This window comes from Rhinolophus ferrumequinum, chromosome 8, assembly GCF_004115265.2.
Source record: "Rhinolophus ferrumequinum isolate MPI-CBG mRhiFer1 chromosome 8, mRhiFer1_v1.p, whole genome shotgun sequence".
Lineage (NCBI taxonomy): Eukaryota > Metazoa > Chordata > Mammalia > Chiroptera > Rhinolophidae > Rhinolophus > Rhinolophus ferrumequinum.
Genome location: NC_046291.1, coordinates 52,257,185 through 52,275,751, shown reverse-complemented (window position 1 = coordinate 52,275,751; position 18,567 = coordinate 52,257,185). Strand labels below are relative to the sequence as shown.

Below are 18,567 nucleotides of genomic sequence, written 5' to 3'. Positions count from 1 at the left end.
TACAGTGTCCTACAAATGTGAATACTAGTTTGCTCACTACTCAGGCTTGCTGCTTCCCTTGTGAAGGCTATTGGGTGGCATGAGGATACCTACCTCGGCGGATAGCCAGCCCACGTAGTGGACACCACGGCTGTGCCTGGTGCTGCTCTACGTGGTGTATTCAGGGAGCAAGAGAAGAGCCCTCCTCCTGTGAAGCCAGTAACATTCTCGTGGAGGACAGGCCGTTGACAACAACTGAATATCGTAAGTTCAGGTACTGATGAGGATTAGGATGATTATTAAATAGTGAGTGACGGGGAGAACTCTAGCAAGAGTGATCAGGGAAGGGACTCTCTGAGGAGATGTTTTGGTTGAGCCCTGAGGGATGTGAAGGATGCAACCCACCGAGAGCCAAGGCGAGAGTGTTCTGAGCTGAGGGAATCAACTGCGAAGACCCTCAGGTGGAAACCAGGTGGGTGTGGCAGGTGTGCCCACCTGAGGGGCTGAGGCCGGACAGGCAGGTAAAGGGCAGGTCACATAGGGCCTTGCAGAGCATGGCGGGAATTTGAATTTCATTCTGGGGGCCGTGGGAACCCTGTAAGCCGAGGAGTGATGGGATGTGATTTAAAATGTAGACAGAACAGTGGGTGTTTGGTGGAGGGGGGGCTGGGGTGGGACAAGAACGGAAGCAGGTAGACCAGTTAGAATGGTGCTGTCGCTGTCCAGGTGCAACTGGATGGTGGCTCAGACTGTCCTTACAGCAAAGGGCCCCTGAGAAGTGGTCAGATTCAGAGCAAAGTGTGGAGGCAGAGGCAAGAGAATGTGCACTGGATGTGGGGTGAGAGGGAAAGCGAGGAATCGAGGATGACTCCTTGGTTTCTGGCCTGAGCACCTGGAGGGACGATACACATTTGTTAAGCTAGGGAAGGCTTGTGGGGAGCATGATGGGGGAAAGCTGAGTTTTGTTTTGAATATATTAAATGTGAGATGCTAAATGGAGTTGTCTAGTAGGCAGGTGGGTGTCTGAGTGTGGAATTTGGGTGAAAGGTCTGGCCTGAAAGGTGTTTTGAGAGTCATCTGTAAATGGAAGGTGTTTCCGGGCCCTGGACTAGCGTATAGCGAGAGTCTCGGAAAGGGTCTAAGATCTGATGGAAGAAGAGCAGCCGGTCAGGGGGGAGGATAAATCTGGCAAGTAACGACTGGCTTCGCACAGACCTCGCTGCCCTTGGGCCAACTGCTCAGTTGAGTTCCTAATTTGACAGGATTAGAGGGTCAAAACTGAACTAGACATGGGAAGTCACAGACACTCGGAGGTCCCTCTCCTCTTGAATAAGGGAAGTGAGTCCACAGTTTAAAGCTTTTCTTATGGGGCAAGATAGGAACGATCGATCGTAGTGGATGCTGTTCCTGCCCTTGAAGAATAGACAGGGAACAGGACACTTTCAGTTAAATCGGGGAGGTTAGGAAGGGCGCTCTCTGCATGGTACCCTCCTAGATTTACCATTTAAAGCTCTGACAATGAAGAGGAGTCCCTGGTGCTTAATCTCACTGCTAAGGTTGTGAAGGAGTTTGACATTCTGGGGATTCCTCTCAAATGATGTAATGAATATGGTTTTAGAGTTGATTCATGAAGAGGTAAAATGTAGTCTACTTCCTTGTCCATCTTCCCTTGACCTTTTAGTTCTTCTTTCCAGGTGGTTAATTGTTTTGATTATTAAGGTCATAAATGCAGGCTGTAGAATTGACCAGGCGACCTGGGCAGGTCCTTTATGAACCTTCATCCTTGTTTGCCTAAAATTAGGGGCTTAAATGAGATCAAGCTGGGCTCCTTGAGCTCCTGCAGGAAACCAGGTCAGTGGGTAGCAGGTATGCCAAAGGGACACTAGGGCTCAATTATATTTGCTAATGCACAGCTCAGTACAGCTGGATGTCAATTTTTGTGAGTGCAGATTTCTCAGATCTATTTTTTTGATCTCCAAATAACCAGTCACCAAAATAAGGAAAATAGTGACTTCATAACTTTAAACTTATATGTATATATATGTTGGGGGTGGGGGTGGGCGTTGTAAAGCCTAACATGCGGTGTTAATCTGATGGTTCACTGATTTTCTAGTTCCAGAGGAGAGAGAAGCAGGCCCTCTCTCCTCTGAGAGGAATTTCACATAGGCATGGCTGCAAGGTTTGGATAAAAGCAAAAGCAAGCTTTAATGCCTCTCTTTTCCAGGTGGAGCAGGGAAGGGGAGCAAAATCCTTAACTAAAGAGAGGGGAGGAAAGGACCAAAAGTCCGCAGCAATCTAGCCAGGCTACCAGGTTGGTTTGCCAATGGTGGCCAGGGGGTGATGAAAGGGTCTGGACATTCCCTGTTCATCACTGTACCTTGGAAAGAAGGTCCTTCCCTCTCCAGGCAGAGGGGGGGCAATGCTTCTGTCAGGGGACATCTGGAGAGTCACCTTGGTGGGGAGGGCTGAGGGAGAGGGAGGGACTCTCATGAGGCCATTAGAGCTTTGGTGACCAGACGAGCTGCCCTTCGGTAGCCTGATCATGTGAAGATTGACCATAGGGCCTCCCAGGCCAAAACAACTCACCAGTGCCTGTAAATCATGGCCACATTCAGCCATACAGTTGGAATTTCAAGCACTGCACTGTTACTACGAGCTGCCACCCCAGTCAGGTTCCATGGCTAGTTTTAGACTGAGGCTAGGGTGACTGTATTATTTGTCTTCCAAACGGGGGCATTTTTGAGAGTGGAAGGGGGCCCAGAACAACAGGCATGAGCCAGGCCTGTCCTGAGGGAAAGCCTGGATGTGTGGTCAGCCTCGCTAAGGGCTGGAAGCTTGAACCACTTTGTGGATAGTCGGATAACCAAAAATGTCTCCGTATAACGTGGCCTTTGTGTGGGAGGGCTTAGACCTTCCAGAAGGAGAGAAGGCGTGACCCAGGGGCCTTTCCTGAGATGTCTGACCACAGAACAGAGTTCTCTGACGTGGGGGTCTTGAGCTGTTTTCTGTATATCCTTGAATATAAGGCAAGGTTTCTTTTCACCCCCAAATTATTTCACCTATGTCAGCCTTTATTAAATCATTCTCCTATGAGAGCTGCCCTCTTGATTACTTTATTTTGAACAACAATGTTCTCTTTGTTATAAACACATCAGCCTAAAAGGAGCTCAATCAGTTTTAATTGTGGATGCTGATAGAGGTTAAATTTGGTTTTAAAATATTTAAAATAAAACAAATTGGTTTTTAAAGAAGTGAGTTAAATTTCTTCGCCTCCATTTAGTAATAATTCTTCAGGATTTGACATCCTAATTGCGAGTCTTCAATGATAAGGAGATGCCTTAACAGTTGGGGGAAAGACATTCATCTTCCAACTGCAGGGGACCTAGGCTGTGATGAAAATCGGATTCCTTCAAGAAATGCCTGGAGTTTGACTTGTGATGCCAGATGATACTATAGGTGTGCTTCCCTCCAGGCTCCTCAGGCTCCGAAATGGCTGAGAGGTTACTAAAAGGCGGAAAGCAGATGGGATGTGGCTTCTGACCTTAATAAGGGAAGGAGCCACAGTCATGCAGGGATTGGGGAAGATGGGGCGCCCCTCCCCCCATGACCACCCTGGGAAGCGTCAGTAAGGCAGGACTGGGAATGAAGCCTGGATCTAGAAGTGATACGGACGCCACATGCCATCATCGTCTGCCATTGCTGCACAGAGTGTAGGCTGCTGGTATTTAATACTTTGGCCAAAAATGAAAAACTATAACACTTTTTTGGTGGGGAGAGGGATGGGAATATTGACATGTGCATGTTTTACAAGGCTTAAATCAATTACAACTCACAAATTAAAAAGATAGATTCTTATAGAAGTAAACAAGGCAGTGATAATATTCAAACACACACACACACACACACACACACACAGCTAGGGACCGCTAGGGACCACAGTACAGAGTTCGCTAGTGTGAATGCCTGCACCCCAAGAATTAAGCCTTCCTCCTCTAGCATTTGAAGAGGGAGTGGTTTACAGTCTTAAAAGCTCCCTACCCACTGAGCCTAAACTGAAAACTGCCGCCAGCGGGCTCCACCCAGGACTCCCATTCAGAATTCCTGCTCAGGGTGAGACCCAGCTAGAAATGGACCTTTTTAGACAACAGCCAAACAAGAGAACCAAGGATTATCAGGCATGTGATGAGAGCTGGCAGCATAAAAGGGGATGGCTGAAATAAACCAACAGAAAAACTGTAAAAAACCGATAATCCAGGAACAGAATGAGAAGTGAGGGGGGAAAAAGTTCTAGGTAAAATACTGAGAATTTTGAGAACATATTAAATTCACAGAATAAGAATAGGGTGCGTTATGTAAAAGGCACAATCAGAACAAAAAGCTCTTGGAGATTAAGTGCTGAAATTTAGAATTTTACTGAATTTGAAACTTATTTTCTAGTGTTTCTATTTTAAATTTAATAAAGTAGAAACACTAGAAAATAAGTTGAAAAATCTCAACCACAGAGAGGGAAGGAAAATGAGAGAGAAGTTAGATTAATCCAGGAGTTCCAACAGAAAATGGAACGAGTGAAGTGATAATGCAAGTGACAATGCATGATAAGAGTTTCTTGGAAGTTAACGTCCTAAGTCGACAGATTCTAAGTGCACAGTAAATGAATAAAAGCTCACATATAGATACTCCCATCATGCTGTTCAGAATGCCAAGGGTAAAGCGGAAGGCCTCAAAATCTCCCTCAAAGAAATGAAAATTGGACTTTGATCAGAATTTTTGTTGGCAGTGCAGAGTATCAGTGTTCTGAAGAGAATGGTTTTCAACCTATGCCCAAACTATCAGGCAAGGGTAACAGTGGAATAATGCCATTTTTGTATATACAGGGACTCAGTTTACCTATCATGTAGTGTTCCTTTATTATTTAAGAAAATAATTCAAATCAGAGAAAACGTGGGATCCCAGGTGAAAGCAGACCAACCCTGGAGGGCAGGGAGGGCAGTCCTAGGATGACCCTGTATCGCAGGCCTAGAGGAATAAGGGTGTGGTAACAGGAGGTCCAAGGGCTGTGAGGAGGAAACCTGAACAATGAAGAGATCCTGATTCCATACAAGGTATGACTGGGAGCTAAGAAAAGCTTGAGGCTAAAATAAAGGCAACAACGTAGAAAAAGCAATGAGCAATGCCAAGAAAAGCAAAAGTTGTCCAAACGTGAAATACACCAAGCTGATGGAGGGTAAGAAAAATCTGTTTGACCTCGATGCTAGGAACAGTTTCTTCTGAGGCTAAGGGCTCCTGATACTGGTCCCAGATAGAAAGAGGATCATTTCAATGCTATTTGGTTGAGCACTGAATGATATTTACCTGGTTATTAATACATAAAAGAGCAGATGACTGAATTGTGGTTGCAAGACAAAACATAAGTGGTAATCGCGAATAATAGTGTAAAAGCATAGTGAAGGGGGGAAACCAAGAGGAAAGTTAGGGAAAAAGGGTCATCTCACCAACTGGGGAATGGAGAGATTATATCGGAAGTTGAATGGAGGGAAATAGAAGTTAAAATGCATTATTTAAAACTTAAAGGGTAGCAAGTTATTAAACATAGGAGAGAAAGTAGCGAGTAGTTTATGTTCTTCCCTTTTCATATTGTGGGGTCAACAGTTATTGTCTAAAGCTGATAAATCAAGAAACAAACATTGAGCATATCTAGAGTTCCAGAGAAGTAAATCCAGAAATTAAAAAGGATTTTACCCAGAGAGTGAGGCTTGGGATGAGTTTTGAAATCTGTAGCTTTCCACCCTAAGTTTTTTCTGATTTCTTGCCATTTGTATTTATTACTTTAACAAAAATTAAAAATTGAGTTTGAAGATGGGTTAAGTGTAGAGATGGCACAGTTGAAATGGTAGTGCCATCTTCTAATTTTTTAAGACCTAATTTGGACAAACTAAGAAGGCTGTGTTTTAAATTAAGCAATAATAGTGTTCTTGTACTAATGAAGCAATATTTCATATTTCCTGAGACAAAGTTGCATAGCCAGAGGCAGAATCTTTAATCCTTGAGGAAATGAATTATTGCCAAAAATAATGAAGCAAAGCTGCTTATCCTCACAGTTTTAAAAGTCCCCCAGTGTTTAGGACTTTTGGTTGAAGTAGTTATGCAAAAGTATACCAGCTCTAATTGGGGGGAGAACTTGACTATATGAAATAGGAGTGTGACTTACTTGGAGAAGTTTGAAATAACCTTGTGGTTATAAGGTGGGTCCTGAATCTTTGTGCCAAGAATTCCGATCTAGACTCTAAAGACCTGAATTTATGTCATATCCTTAGTTACTGTCTGACTTGTGTAGTTAGCCTTTTACAGTGTTCCCGACATTTTACTACTTCAAATTTTATTTCTCATCTTTAAAGATGATGTGGTTTTGCAAGGTTTGAGTTTGTCTTGTATTCTAAACATGGGTTTCCAATACGTATGTTGGAATCCCTAGGTAATTTTCATGTCAGTACAGATTCAAAACAGTAGAGATGATTGTCCACTGGCCCTGTGGAAAGGAATTTGGGAAGTAATTTTTCCTGTTCCTTTTGGTGCCTAAAACAATCTTAGTTCAAACCCAGATTCTTACCTTTCCGTAGTGCAGTTTTTCTTTGGACCCGATACGGGAATAGGCTTCTTAGATCCTGTTCTGTTAATTTCCATCACTTCCCTTTGGAGGCCATAACTTATATCCTTTAGTTCCTGTCACTCTGAATGTGAGTTGTTACTGTAGTTCTGAATTCCTCCATACATAGTGGGTAATAAGAGCAGCTGCTGTTACTGCTGCTTCAGAGAAAAGGAACTGAATGGCTTTTCAGCTGCTGCCCAGGTCCTAGGAGTTGCTGTGGGTATTCTGGTCGTGCCCAGGGAGTGCCTGCTGCTTATGCTGAACCCAGCTTTAAAGAGCATTGGAGGCAAAGGGAAGAAAGCTGGGATTTGAGCAGAAAGGGAGATTTGGAATGGCCTGAGGGATCCCTGGATGCAGACTGTCCCTCCTAGAGCTGTACCCTCTCTGCTAGCTCGGCCCAGACCAATGGGGCTAAAGGACATAGATTAGGAAGCAGATGGGTTGCACCAGAGACTGTGTCACTGACTAGATACAGCTCTAGTTTTGATTATTTGTCCCTGTCAGACATAGCCTCAGCGAATGGGCTGTGCCTCCTGTGATTAAGGCTGGTTCTAAGCAGAATTCAGAGTTGGCTTATTTCCTGAACCGGAGAGGGCAGGCAGCTTTTACTTTGAGGATTGACACCTGCCAATTGTTGACTTTGGTTGGGATGACTGTGTTCTCTTCAAGGTGCTTCCTTAACCTTTTCTATTGATTTTATCCGACTTAATTCCACCCTCTTCAATCACTGCTTTCCTGTATGTGTGGTCCCAGAGAGACCTCCCCCTGCGGCCCCCAGTCAGTTTCTGTTCTTCCTCCTTTGGCTGACTGAGGCTTGAGGCTGCAGAACACACCTGCCTCCCTCCATCCCAGGTGGGGCAGATTCCAAGGTGGGCTCACTGTGCCAACTGTCTAGGGACCTGGGAGGAAGGATGATGCAGGGGACACGTGCAGGCAGAACCGAGGGGAGGCAACGTGACAGCTAACGTTCTCTGCAGAGGTACATTTATTTTGTCGAATTTTCTTTTCCTCTGTGTTGTCCCCTTCCCATCCCCCTTCCTGCTGCTTCCATCCTTTTGCATGGTCTGCTTCCACCTGAGTAGCCACAAGTAGAACCAGTACACTGCTTGAACTACAAGAGTTTGGCACGTTTAGCACATGTGAAGTTTTGTTGCCACAGCCCTTATAAGTAGCCAGCAAAGTGGAGTTAAGTGCCTACTCTTTGTCACATATGTTAAAGGCTCCCTGGAGCCACCGCGGGGTAAGGGGACCATGGTAAGGGGGCCGAATGGAAGATGGAGATACCAAGAAGGGAGAAACCCTACCACGCAGCCAGTACAAAAGGGGCTGGAGGACGTGCCCACTCTGTAAGTGGAACAATTTCCACAGCTTTTTAAACAACACGATCCACGGAAGCACCTGACCCCTGCAGGGCACAACAGGCAGCGGGAGCGTGGACGCCGACGCCGGGTGTCTCTGACCTTTTGCCCCAAATGCGGAGCTCCGAGGACCAGGCTGCCCATCGCCAACCCCATCTTGTTGTATCGCTGATTCCCACTCCTTTTCTTCAGGCTCCTTCCTTCTCATCCTTTGCACCTGCTCTGCCCTTCACCTGGCCTCCTCCAGCTCCACTGTCCTCTATCTGACAGCCTTTCTCGCAGGCAGGCTTTGGCGCCCTCCTCTGGACCGCGCCCTGCACTCCCGTTTGCCCCAGCCTTTCCACTGCCTCGCTGTGGCTTAATGATCAGCTTATGGATCTGGCTCCCCCAGCGACAGTTTGGCAGGGAAAGGGAGGGGGGAGTCCTGAGTCATCCTAGAAGGCTCTTGAATGTTTGTGGAATGAATAAGTGAAGGAATGAGTGAGTACAGTAAGGAGGAAACAACAGGCCCCACACCTGCCTTAGGCAGTTTGTCAGCCTCCTTGGGTGTGGATGGGACAGGAAGTGGTGGGAAAAGACACACAGTAATAACCTTGGAACTCTGGGCTGCTCCTTAGAGCCTTCCCGTTGGAGTTGGTTACCATTACAGGAAATCTCTTCCTGATCTTCACCCCACCCACCTGCAATCATGCTTTTCCAATGCCTTCCGTCAACCTTTCTAAATTTAATCACATATCCAGAGCAATTCTTGTTTAAAGTTTTATTTGTGTAGGTTTTGCCCTTTTAGCTAGATTGTAAATGCTTTAAATCCTAGGTTCTATTTCCTAGGGAGCATTTTAAAAGAATGGAGAAAACATTGCTCCAAAGTAATTCTTGTCCTGGCTGCCATCTAGTTGTGAGAACTTAGGGCAGAGCAGTTACGCCCCTTCCAAAGGTCTCTGTTTTCCCATCTGCAGGTTTAGCGGGCTGGACGCTCCTGCCATGCTCACACCCTGCAGGTCTGTGCTTGTGACCCCGGCATCTTGCTTTTCCCTTCCAGTGTCTGGGATAGGCTTCCATCCCCACATCTGCCAGGTAATTAAACTTGTCCACCCACAGTTTGGGCCAGTTCACCTCTTAGCTGTTTGTCAGAGTTCCTGGGAGCAGGGACATTAGTGGAATAGGCGTGGGGCGGCCCAGTGGATCCCTGTGTGATTTGGCCTTGCCTCTGCCGAGAAATTCTAGGCACCAAGGACCTTTCCTCCATCCTCCTGCTCAGTCTCAGCCCCAGTGCTGTACTTTGTAGGTGCTGTTTAGTCCCCTCAGATGTAGAATGGATTGGATGTGAAGGCTGCTGCCATCCAGGGGTCTGGGAGAAGGATGGTGCCAGGGGCTTCTGTTCCCACACAAGTCAAACCTCAGTCTGCAAGACCTTGCTTCACTGGTGCTCCCTGGGCAGAGTCTGTCTCCCCTCTGTTTTCCAAGTACGTTTTCCTCCGGTTGCACCCACTGCATTGCATTGGTTTAAAAAATACATTCAATCCTTCACTGGGATCACAGCAGAGACAGAGGTGGTCGGGATGGTTTGCTTTGTGGATTTTTTGTTTGTTTTTGTTTTGTTTTGCCTCTGCATCTGAGATGTGTGGAATTCTCGAAAGCCAAGAATGGTGTATTTTCTGTTTGGGGGAGTTTGTTGTTTGTTTATAGTGGGTTCTCAGCCCTTTTCCCCAGCTCCAGCCTCATTTCTATGTGTCCAGTCAGGTGTGCGTTTCTTTTCCTATTTGTTCCATTAGTTAGCCAGACCCCAAAGACTAAAACTGATGGTGAGTTAAGAGCATTAGCAAAAGGAACCCAGCAGAAAGGTAGTGGGTTGCCAGAGATCCCTCCTGGCTGTGAAACCATGAGATTTTAAGGATTATGGGTTTGGGTTATGGGCCACTCTTAAAGGAGATAGTAAGAACACGGGGGTGGGAGGAAAGAAGGAATATTACGATGCCTAGTACATAAGTGGCGCTGCCTAGACCCTCCCTGAATCCTTTGTGCAAGACTGACTAGATGGCAGTGGAGGGGTTTGTTGGAGACAAGAGTGCCAGGAAGTAAGAATTGATAGGGAAAGAGGCCAAGGCTGCAAAGAGAGTAATTCAGTCTAGTTTTGTCTTGGGCAAAGATTAGGCTCTAAATCAGTATTGTTAAAAGATAAACTGAGGCATATTAAAAGTTTTAGGAGTTTATTTTAGCAAAAATTGATTCAAATCTGGCAACCCCCAAGCGGAAATGGTTAGGAGTGCTCCACCAACAGGAGCCAGGGGAAAGATTTATACAAACAAAGCAAGGAAATGAAGGAAATTATTTGGTCAGCTATAGCTTAAAGGCTGGTTGGCTATTTGAGATTGGTTGTACTTAGGGTTGGATTTTGTGACCTTGAGATATTTACAGGCTTGGATTTTTGCTGACGTAGGTCACCATGGCATTAGAGCTCCATCAGTCTAATGGCGTCCTTGTTTACCTATTTTAACAAGATACTCATATAGTCAAAATTACCTTTGAAAAATACCTCAGGAAGGCACAGTCGGAAAAATTGCTTGTTCCGTTTAATGTGACCATTTTCCCCTCCAGTGTGGGACTGTTGGTTTTTGTCTATTGAGTTCCATACACTGTCTTTGGCTGAGGTGTAGGGGTTATGGTCTATGAAAAGTGTGTCTTAAAAATACCAGAATCATACTTAGAGAGCTGCTGATATGAGAGATGGGCATATTTTTCACCTGTTTTCAGCAACCCCTCTGCTTGTACTTCACTTGCGTAGTAGAGGGGTGTGTGTGTGTGTGTGTGTGTGTGTGTGTGTTGCATGAGCCAGTCACTGGATTCTACCTTTGCTGCCCATCACTGCCTAAGCTGGCAGAGAATTAGACTCCTTGACAAAGAATAGTCCCAATATCTCTTGATTCTAACAGATATTAAATGCATGTTAAACTCACATCTCCAAATTCTCTGCTTTGCCTACAGGTTGCTCGTGGGGGCCCCTCGGGCAGTGGCCCTTCCATTGCAGAGGGCCAACAGGACAGGAGGCTTGTACAGCTGCGACATCACCGCCCGGGGCCCTTGTACACGGATTGAATTTGATAACGATGGTAGGTTCTTTTATACTCACTTAGTATTCACTTGGCCAACTTGCCTGTACCCGACTTGCCCTCTCCATGAGGAAGGAAAGGGGGTACAAGCATTTATTCTTGGAGAGAGGGCCTCTTCTAATTGCATCAGCCTTGACTGTTTCTTGTTTGTCCTGAAAACATTTACTTTCTATTGTTAAATCACTTCGGGATGCACTGTGTTGCTGCCCCGCCTAACGCTGGTTTCTAAACGGATTCGGTGTATTGATGCTGCCACCTAGTGACGTGCTGAGGTTCTGTAGGATGCTGTTGAAAAATCAGAGCAGCGAAGAAAACTGAACGTGCATATCTTGTACATAGATATGCATAGAACAAAAGTTCTCACTTGCTGTTAAAATATTTGGAAGAAAGATGATTTTAAATATCAGATCTCTCTGAAATGAGAGCTGACCAACAGGATAAATTTTGTCCTGCTATCCCAGATAGGGGCTTTTTTGGTGAAGACTCTGTATGTTGGGTAGAGCAATTTCGTATACTGAGAAGCTCCAACCAAACCTAATTTGACATACTTGGCCTAAGTAGATTTGCAGACTCACGTTTATGTTCTCCTCTTGCTTTTTCATCTTTTAGAAATAACTTTTTTCACTGATTAGAAAATAATACATGTTAATTGTGGGAAACTTATAAACGACATCAACCTATAAAGAAAAACCCCCAAACCCACTGGTAATCTAGACATAATCACTCTTTATTTAGCATTCTGGCATTTTGCTTTCTGTCTACCTAAAGTTGTTTAAATTTTGTAATGATTTATGATTGAAAATCTTGCCTGCCTTGCTTCTCATTGAAAAGGCAAATATTGGGATATAGTAGGTTCCAACTAATACTAAAATGAGCACAGGATGGTATTTGTGGTTTCTCTTTTTTGGGGAAAGACGGGGTAAAAATAAATATATCCCCTTCCTTTTTGGCAATGATAGAAAGATATAAATGAATCTGAGGCCTGGTCTTCCCATCCCCAGTAAAGAACAGTTCCTGCTGTATGTGACACATTCAGGAGTACAGGCTACCCCGGAGATACTGCAGGTTTGGTCCCAGATCACTGCAATGAAGTGAATGTCACAATAAAGCAAGTCACACACATTTTTTGGATTCCCAGTGTATATAAAAGTTAAGTTTATACTACAGTATAGTCTATTACGTGTGCAATAGCATTATATCTGAAAAAACAATGTACATACCTTAATTTAAAAAATACTTTATCGCTAAAAAGTGCTAACCATCATCTGAGCCTGGTGGGAAAATGGGCAGGGCTGCCACAAACCTTCAATCTGTGAAAAAAACACAGTATCTGCAAAGCGCAATAAAGCAAATCATAGTAAAACGGGGCATGCCTGTATGTAGAGAAGTACCCGCTTTTGATAGTTGAGATGGTAGTTGGAGTTTGGATTTTTACATTGTTGCTTTAAGGGGCATATGTTAGAGGGCTACCCTTTAGTCTTACCATTTGCAAATACCTCTCTGTACTCAGGCCCTGGGTGTTAGAGAGGGTGAAGGGCCACCCGGTAGAACTATGTATTTTATGTAAAGAATTTTGTGAAAGATTCTTACACTTACAATTTTCTTAAGATAAGAAATCGTTTTCCTTGATTGATGAACTGAGTTTCCTAAGGAGCTAAACTTTGCAGTCAAGGCAGTTTAGAAACCATTTTTTGGGTTTTTGTTTATCTGTTGACTCATTGCCTGTTTCAGTCACTCTGAAGTCCTAACTGTGTGTGTAACCTATGCTGCTTTTCACAGCTGACCCTTTCTCGGAAAGCAAGGAAGATCAATGGATGGGAGTCACCGTCCAGAGCCAAGGGCCAGGGGGCAAAGTCGTGGTAAGTGGAGAGGGGCATTTTCATCCCACAGTGTCTGAGTGCCTGTTGTGTGCCAGCACTGGGCTTACCGCAGTGAACACAACAGGCAGAGCCCCTGCCAGCACGGACTGGACATTCTAGCAAGTGTCCTGCTTTAAAGCAGGAATTGATGTCAAGAAGAAATCGAAGCACTATTTTTCCTATGATTCTTGACGTACTTTGAAACAGCCATACAACCTGGTTTTCTTTAGAACCTTGAGATTCAAAGAACTTATTTTCAAAAACCTTTATTGACTATCCCCAAAACTCTAGATAGTCTTATAAAAAAAAAGAAAAGAAAAAGAAAAGTAAAACAAAACTAGACGTGTTCCCAGGAACTATGTAGCTTTTATAGATGAAATATAAACAAATATGGGAATGGTCATGGAAAGTAAGATCAGATAATTTTAAACTCTCTTATTTATTCTGAGCTTCAAAGAGAAGTGGAGGGTTTGCAAGGTGGATTATGCTAGATGCCCTTGGAAGTTCCCCTCAGCCTAGAGTATGATGATCTTTCTGTGGTTCTTTCAAAACCTGGTTGCTGTAACAAATGTACATAAAATTTTGAGAAAAAGTGAGAATTTTACTGAATATAGAATTTTGATATTTAAGGGCTGCATTATGGGAAATTGACTTGGATATTGTAAAGTATTTTCAACCTGTGTTACAGGGAGTATAGCCATGAATACTCTGTAAAATTATAGAGATTATTTCATCTCTCCCAGCAATGTAATTCTCTCTGCCTGATAGAATAAACTTAATCTCAGAATTTAAAGTATAAATTAGGATCTAGGATTATAAGGAAATAGTGTGGGTGAAAGGAAAATGTCTTTGTTTTAGCTCTGTTTGCCTGATCCCTATGAATATATCTCCATTTCTCTCCTCTGGAACATATTATTTTCACAAACATACTGGTGTGAAGATGTATACAGCCCCTAAAAACCAGTTAAATTAAGAAAAAGAAATAAGGTTTTTCCATTGTTTATGTGACAGGTAAATTTACAAATGAATGGCCTGTAGATTACAGATTGGCATTTGATACTTGGCCTGGAGCATTATTCTCCGGGTGAGAATATGACAGGAGTCCTAGTTTCTATATTCTAGATAATAGTTTCCTTAGTGCCACTTTGGGGAGGATTTGCTGGTTTTGATCCAATCCCAGGCTGAGGGCACATTTAACATCCTCTTTATTCTTGACTATTTTATCAATTTGTAATAAAAAGCATAATGTTTGTAGACATGAAAGGGCTACTTTATTCCATCTGTTTGCAGACATGCGCTCATCGATATGAAAAAAGGCAACATGTTAATACAAAGCAGGAATCCCGAGACATCTTTGGAAGGTGTTACGTCCTGAGTCAGAATCTTGAGATTGAGGATGATATGGATGGAGGAGACTGGAGTTTTTGTGATGGCCGATTGAGAGGCCATGAAAAATTTGGTTCTTGTCAGCAAGGTGTAGCAGCTACTTTCACTAAAGACTTTCATTACATTGTGTTTGGAGCCCCGGGCACTTACAACTGGAAAGGTATGACGTGTGTATTTGGAAAAATAGAGATGAGAATGACTGCATAGTTTCTATTCACCATGATTTAGTACATCTTAAATGAAAACACAATGTGTTATAAGTTACTTGTATATTATAGAAGTAGGCTAGGATGTTAAAATCTCTAAATTATGATTTTTAGAAACAAATAATGGTGGAAATATGTGTTTTAAGAGATTTTTTCCCCTTCTACAAGCAATTTACATTAATATAAGTAGTTAACTTTTTTCTGTAAGACTGTAATAATTAACATTAGTAGTTCTTGCTGTTTTATAGTTTCCTGTTTCATGAAGCTGAAAGTTTTAAGGTAGTGATCTGAAAACTGAGCAGAATTAAGTGCTGTCTGTCATGTACAAATAACAGTATATCAATCAGTACAGACATTTCTTTCCTTTTATAGCATCTTAAAAGGCCATGTTTTGCGAATAGAGTTAGAAGGGTAGATGACAAGTTAGGGAATTTTGAGATGGTATTTCAGCTAACTTGCGGAGAAATTTAATGGTACTACTTAAATATTGTGATATAGGTAAGGGGACATATTGAGAGGGAGGGAGGAGAATGGCCCACATTTTTTGACTGGATGAATCTGGTCAGCTCCTGTAATAAAAGTTTAACTTCTCTGAAGAAATTAGCCACTATGTTATAAAGGACAATTAACCTAAGTCTAATCCATAATGAAGAGAAATGTATCTGATTTGGAAATTAGACATTTTTTTGAGAAATTTATTAAAATAAATCCTATATTAAAATATTTTCACCAGTCAGGAAAATCTTAGGAAAAATTTTCCATTCAATAATTTCCAAGTTTTCATTCCTATTAGAAATGATCCTTGAGAACACCTTCTTCTATATGTCATTCATAGTAAACTTTGGAAGTAATATCCTTTGGTCTCCCTACTCCCAGTTGAATCGTTCACGTAACGGTATTTGTCAGGTTATTGTGACCTAATCAAAATAACACGTTGAATTTAGAAATAATTTTATTTTATCAAGAATAGATGCCATACATAGGAAAACAATAAAAACAGACACCAATTATGTATGCTTTAATTTATGGGAAGCATGTCTTATCTACTTTATAAACCTTGAATTAAAAGGTTACCATTTTTAAAAAGTCACGTAGAGCGTGGCCGGTTAGCTCAGTTGATTAGAGCGTGGTGCTGATAACATCACGGTTGCCGGTTCAATCCCTTCATGGGCTACTATGAGATGCACCATCCTTAAAAGAAAAGAAAAGAAAAGGAAAGAAATAGAGTGAGCATTAAAAAAAAAAGTCACGTCGTCGGGTTAGTATATGAAATCTTTTGAATGAAAATTTTTAAATGATGAAATCTTGGTTAAAGTGAAGAACAGATCAAAATATCAATTTCATTTTTACACTACTGTAAAGACGGTAAATTGATTTTGGATTGCAGAAAATGTAAAGTATCATATATCAGGTTCATATAATTTCTAAAAAAATTGTTTTCTATAGGTTTTGTTAACTAAGTAAGCATTCCATTTTCCATCTAGTTTCATGGCATTGTAAAGATAGTTAGCTAACTCATGAAAATGCATGGGGCATTTTTTTTTTATTACTAGAACAAGTTTCTTTGTTATAAAAATTTACATGTACGTGATTTTAACTTTAATAACCTCAAAAGTCATCTGTTTTTTCTGTCTTTTCTTCCTCTAAACTTTTCTTGCTGTACTTAGTGATAACATGAGAAATGTTTATTTCGAACCATCTATTTTATTTTGTTTCACCTTCATTTTTGTTTTGTTTTGTTTTTTCACCATTTCATTCCTTTAGGGATTGTTCGTGTAGAGCAAAAGAATAACACTTTTTTTGACATGAACATCTTTGAAGATGGGCCTTATGAAGTTGGTGGAGAGACTGACCATGATGAAAGTCTAGTTCCTGTTCCTGCTAACAGTTATTTAGGTAGGAATGAGCGTAGGTGGCCTGCCTACCCTTTCCGATGCCTCTGTGTGACACTACCCTCACAGGGACTTCTAGGCTGAGAATAGGCCAGGTGGAGGGAGCCACGGGCCTGTGGCTGCATTTGCTGGAATTTGATTTAGGCCTTGGTGATCTGGAGGTAATCTGGCGCTTGGGATCCTTCCCTTCTCACCTGGGCTCCCTCAAGTGGGGAGGAGACCTACTTTCTCCTAAAATCGTCTGTCCTCTGCATGGAAGTCTGTTTCCTGAGCTAATGTCGGCCTCTGTAACCTGAAATAGACTGTTCATGAGCCTGGGGGAAAAAATGCACGGATGTTAGCAGTAAGCTGAGTGCCTTCCCTCTCCGTTCAGGGCCGCATTCTAGAGATACTCTTAAAAGCGACGTTTCTGAAGTTAGTTTTAAGTGGCAGGTCAGGGCCTCCAGGTCCTTCCTCGGTGATTGCCTTCTCCCAGGGTTGGCCCTGCGTCTGGATTGGGGCTCTCATGTCACAGGGCCCCTGGCGGGTTGGCACAGGGGCTTTCGAGCTGAGGATGAGCAGGGTGCTAAAGCAGCTTTGAGGACCCCCGGATTATGTCTTAAGTGCCCATTCCTTAACAACTAAGGCTTGTTTGCATTACTAATGGGGGTCCTAAATTATTCATGTGCATTATGGTAATTACACACAGGCTTTTAAAAGCTTTAATTCTTGGTATGAGTTGACATAAAGAATAATTACTGTGCATTTCTTGGAAAAAATGTAAAAAAATCTCCTGAACCCAAAGAGTAACCTATTTTTTCTTAGAAAAAGAAAAGTATGCTAGAGATATTACTGGAACAGTGGAAGGTAAAAAAGGAAAAACTAGGTATAGATATCAGAATAATTCTAAATGATGTGTTAGTAAACATTCTTTAAAAATTATTCTAATTGCATAGATACATATGAACAGTACTGTTACTTAAAAATTTTTTTTCAGACACTCCTCCCACCCCCCAAATTCAAAACTTGGTGTGAAGGCATAGAAGAGGGAAAAGTTATACTTATCATTTGTTAAGCACCTACCATGTGCTATAAGTCACGTACTGTACTTACTGCTTTACAGGTCTTACTTGACCTTCCCAACAATATTATAAAGTAAGCGTTATTGTCACTCTTTTGCTGGGTGTGTGAATGCTGTGTCAGTGGCTTTGCAGGACCGGAAGGGAACACAGGGCCAAGCAGTTTTCAGTCTCAATTATTAAGTATGGTTTTTCAAGGTAAAATCCTTTTCTTTTCAAGGTAAATATATTATAAACAAACCAATAATTTACTTGAATATTTTTTAACAGACAACCTCTCTTCAAATGTGTTGTTTAGGGATTGGTTTATGATCAGAAATGTTTCATTTTAATGACTCTGGGCAAGAAACCAGCCCTTTGGTCTTTAAATAGAAGAAGCTCATGGTTTGTATAAACTTAGTCGCTATTGGAGCATTTGACTATTAAACACATTTGCTATTTTTAGAATGGATTTCCTCAAATGTGGATGCCTGGAAAAACACGTCAAGTTTGTATTGTTACATTTCAGTTGTCCATGCGGTCTGTGCATCTGTCATGTCAAAAAAATCAGTGGGCTTTAGGAATCCAATGATCTGCTTGAGGTTTTGGTAGCTGGCAAAGACCATGGCTTGCCGGATACGGTGCTGGCTTCATCATCCAGCCAGAATGGTGGTCGCTGCCCTGCCTCTTACTAAGCTTAATTGCTTTTTCTTCAATCTCTCCCGTCCCGTGCACGCGTACAGGCCTGCTGTTTCTGACCAGCGTTTCCTATACAGATCCCGATCAGTTTGTTTATAAAACACAGCCTCCCAGGGAGCAGCCTGACACATCCCCTGATGTGATGATGAATAGCTACCTAGGTTTGTGACCTCTGAGATGACAAATAAATTGTCTTGGTCATGGTCATTTAAAAAATTTTTTTGATCCATACAGAGCATAAATCTTTTCATTTTCTATTTCATTTCAAGTCAAGCACACATAAAAAGCATGCCATGGTGGAGGCTCTGCTGCCAGACGGTTTTCAGAGCTGGATTCAATTATATCGCCCCATTCTAAACATGTGGCTCATCCTATTTTTCAACTCACTTCACAATTTG

The 18,567-nt window shown here is 42.5% G+C and overlaps 1 protein-coding gene and 1 long non-coding RNA gene across 4 annotated transcripts in view; one reads left to right on the top strand and one right to left on the bottom strand.

Annotated features, from left to right (window-relative positions):
• Nucleotides 1–18,567, top strand: part of ITGA6 (integrin subunit alpha 6) — a 65,346-nt gene that overhangs the window by 18,757 nt on the left and 28,022 nt on the right. For both annotated transcript variants that reach the window (XM_033112659.1, XM_033112660.1), the window contains exons 2-5: nt 10,966–11,090; nt 12,870–12,949; nt 14,240–14,495; nt 16,306–16,437. In XM_033112659.1, coding sequence (XP_032968550.1) covers nt 10,966–11,090; nt 12,870–12,949; nt 14,240–14,495; nt 16,306–16,437 — 593 coding nt within the window. The remainder of the gene's footprint in view (nt 1–10,965; nt 11,091–12,869; nt 12,950–14,239; nt 14,496–16,305; nt 16,438–18,567) is intronic.
• LOC117026135 (uncharacterized) overlaps nt 15,647–18,567 on the bottom strand; it is a 45,334-nt gene continuing 42,413 nt past the window's right edge. For both annotated transcript variants that reach the window (XR_004423708.1, XR_004423707.1), the window contains exon 3: nt 15,647–15,732. This is a non-coding gene — a long non-coding RNA (uncharacterized LOC117026135). The remainder of the gene's footprint in view (nt 15,733–18,567) is intronic.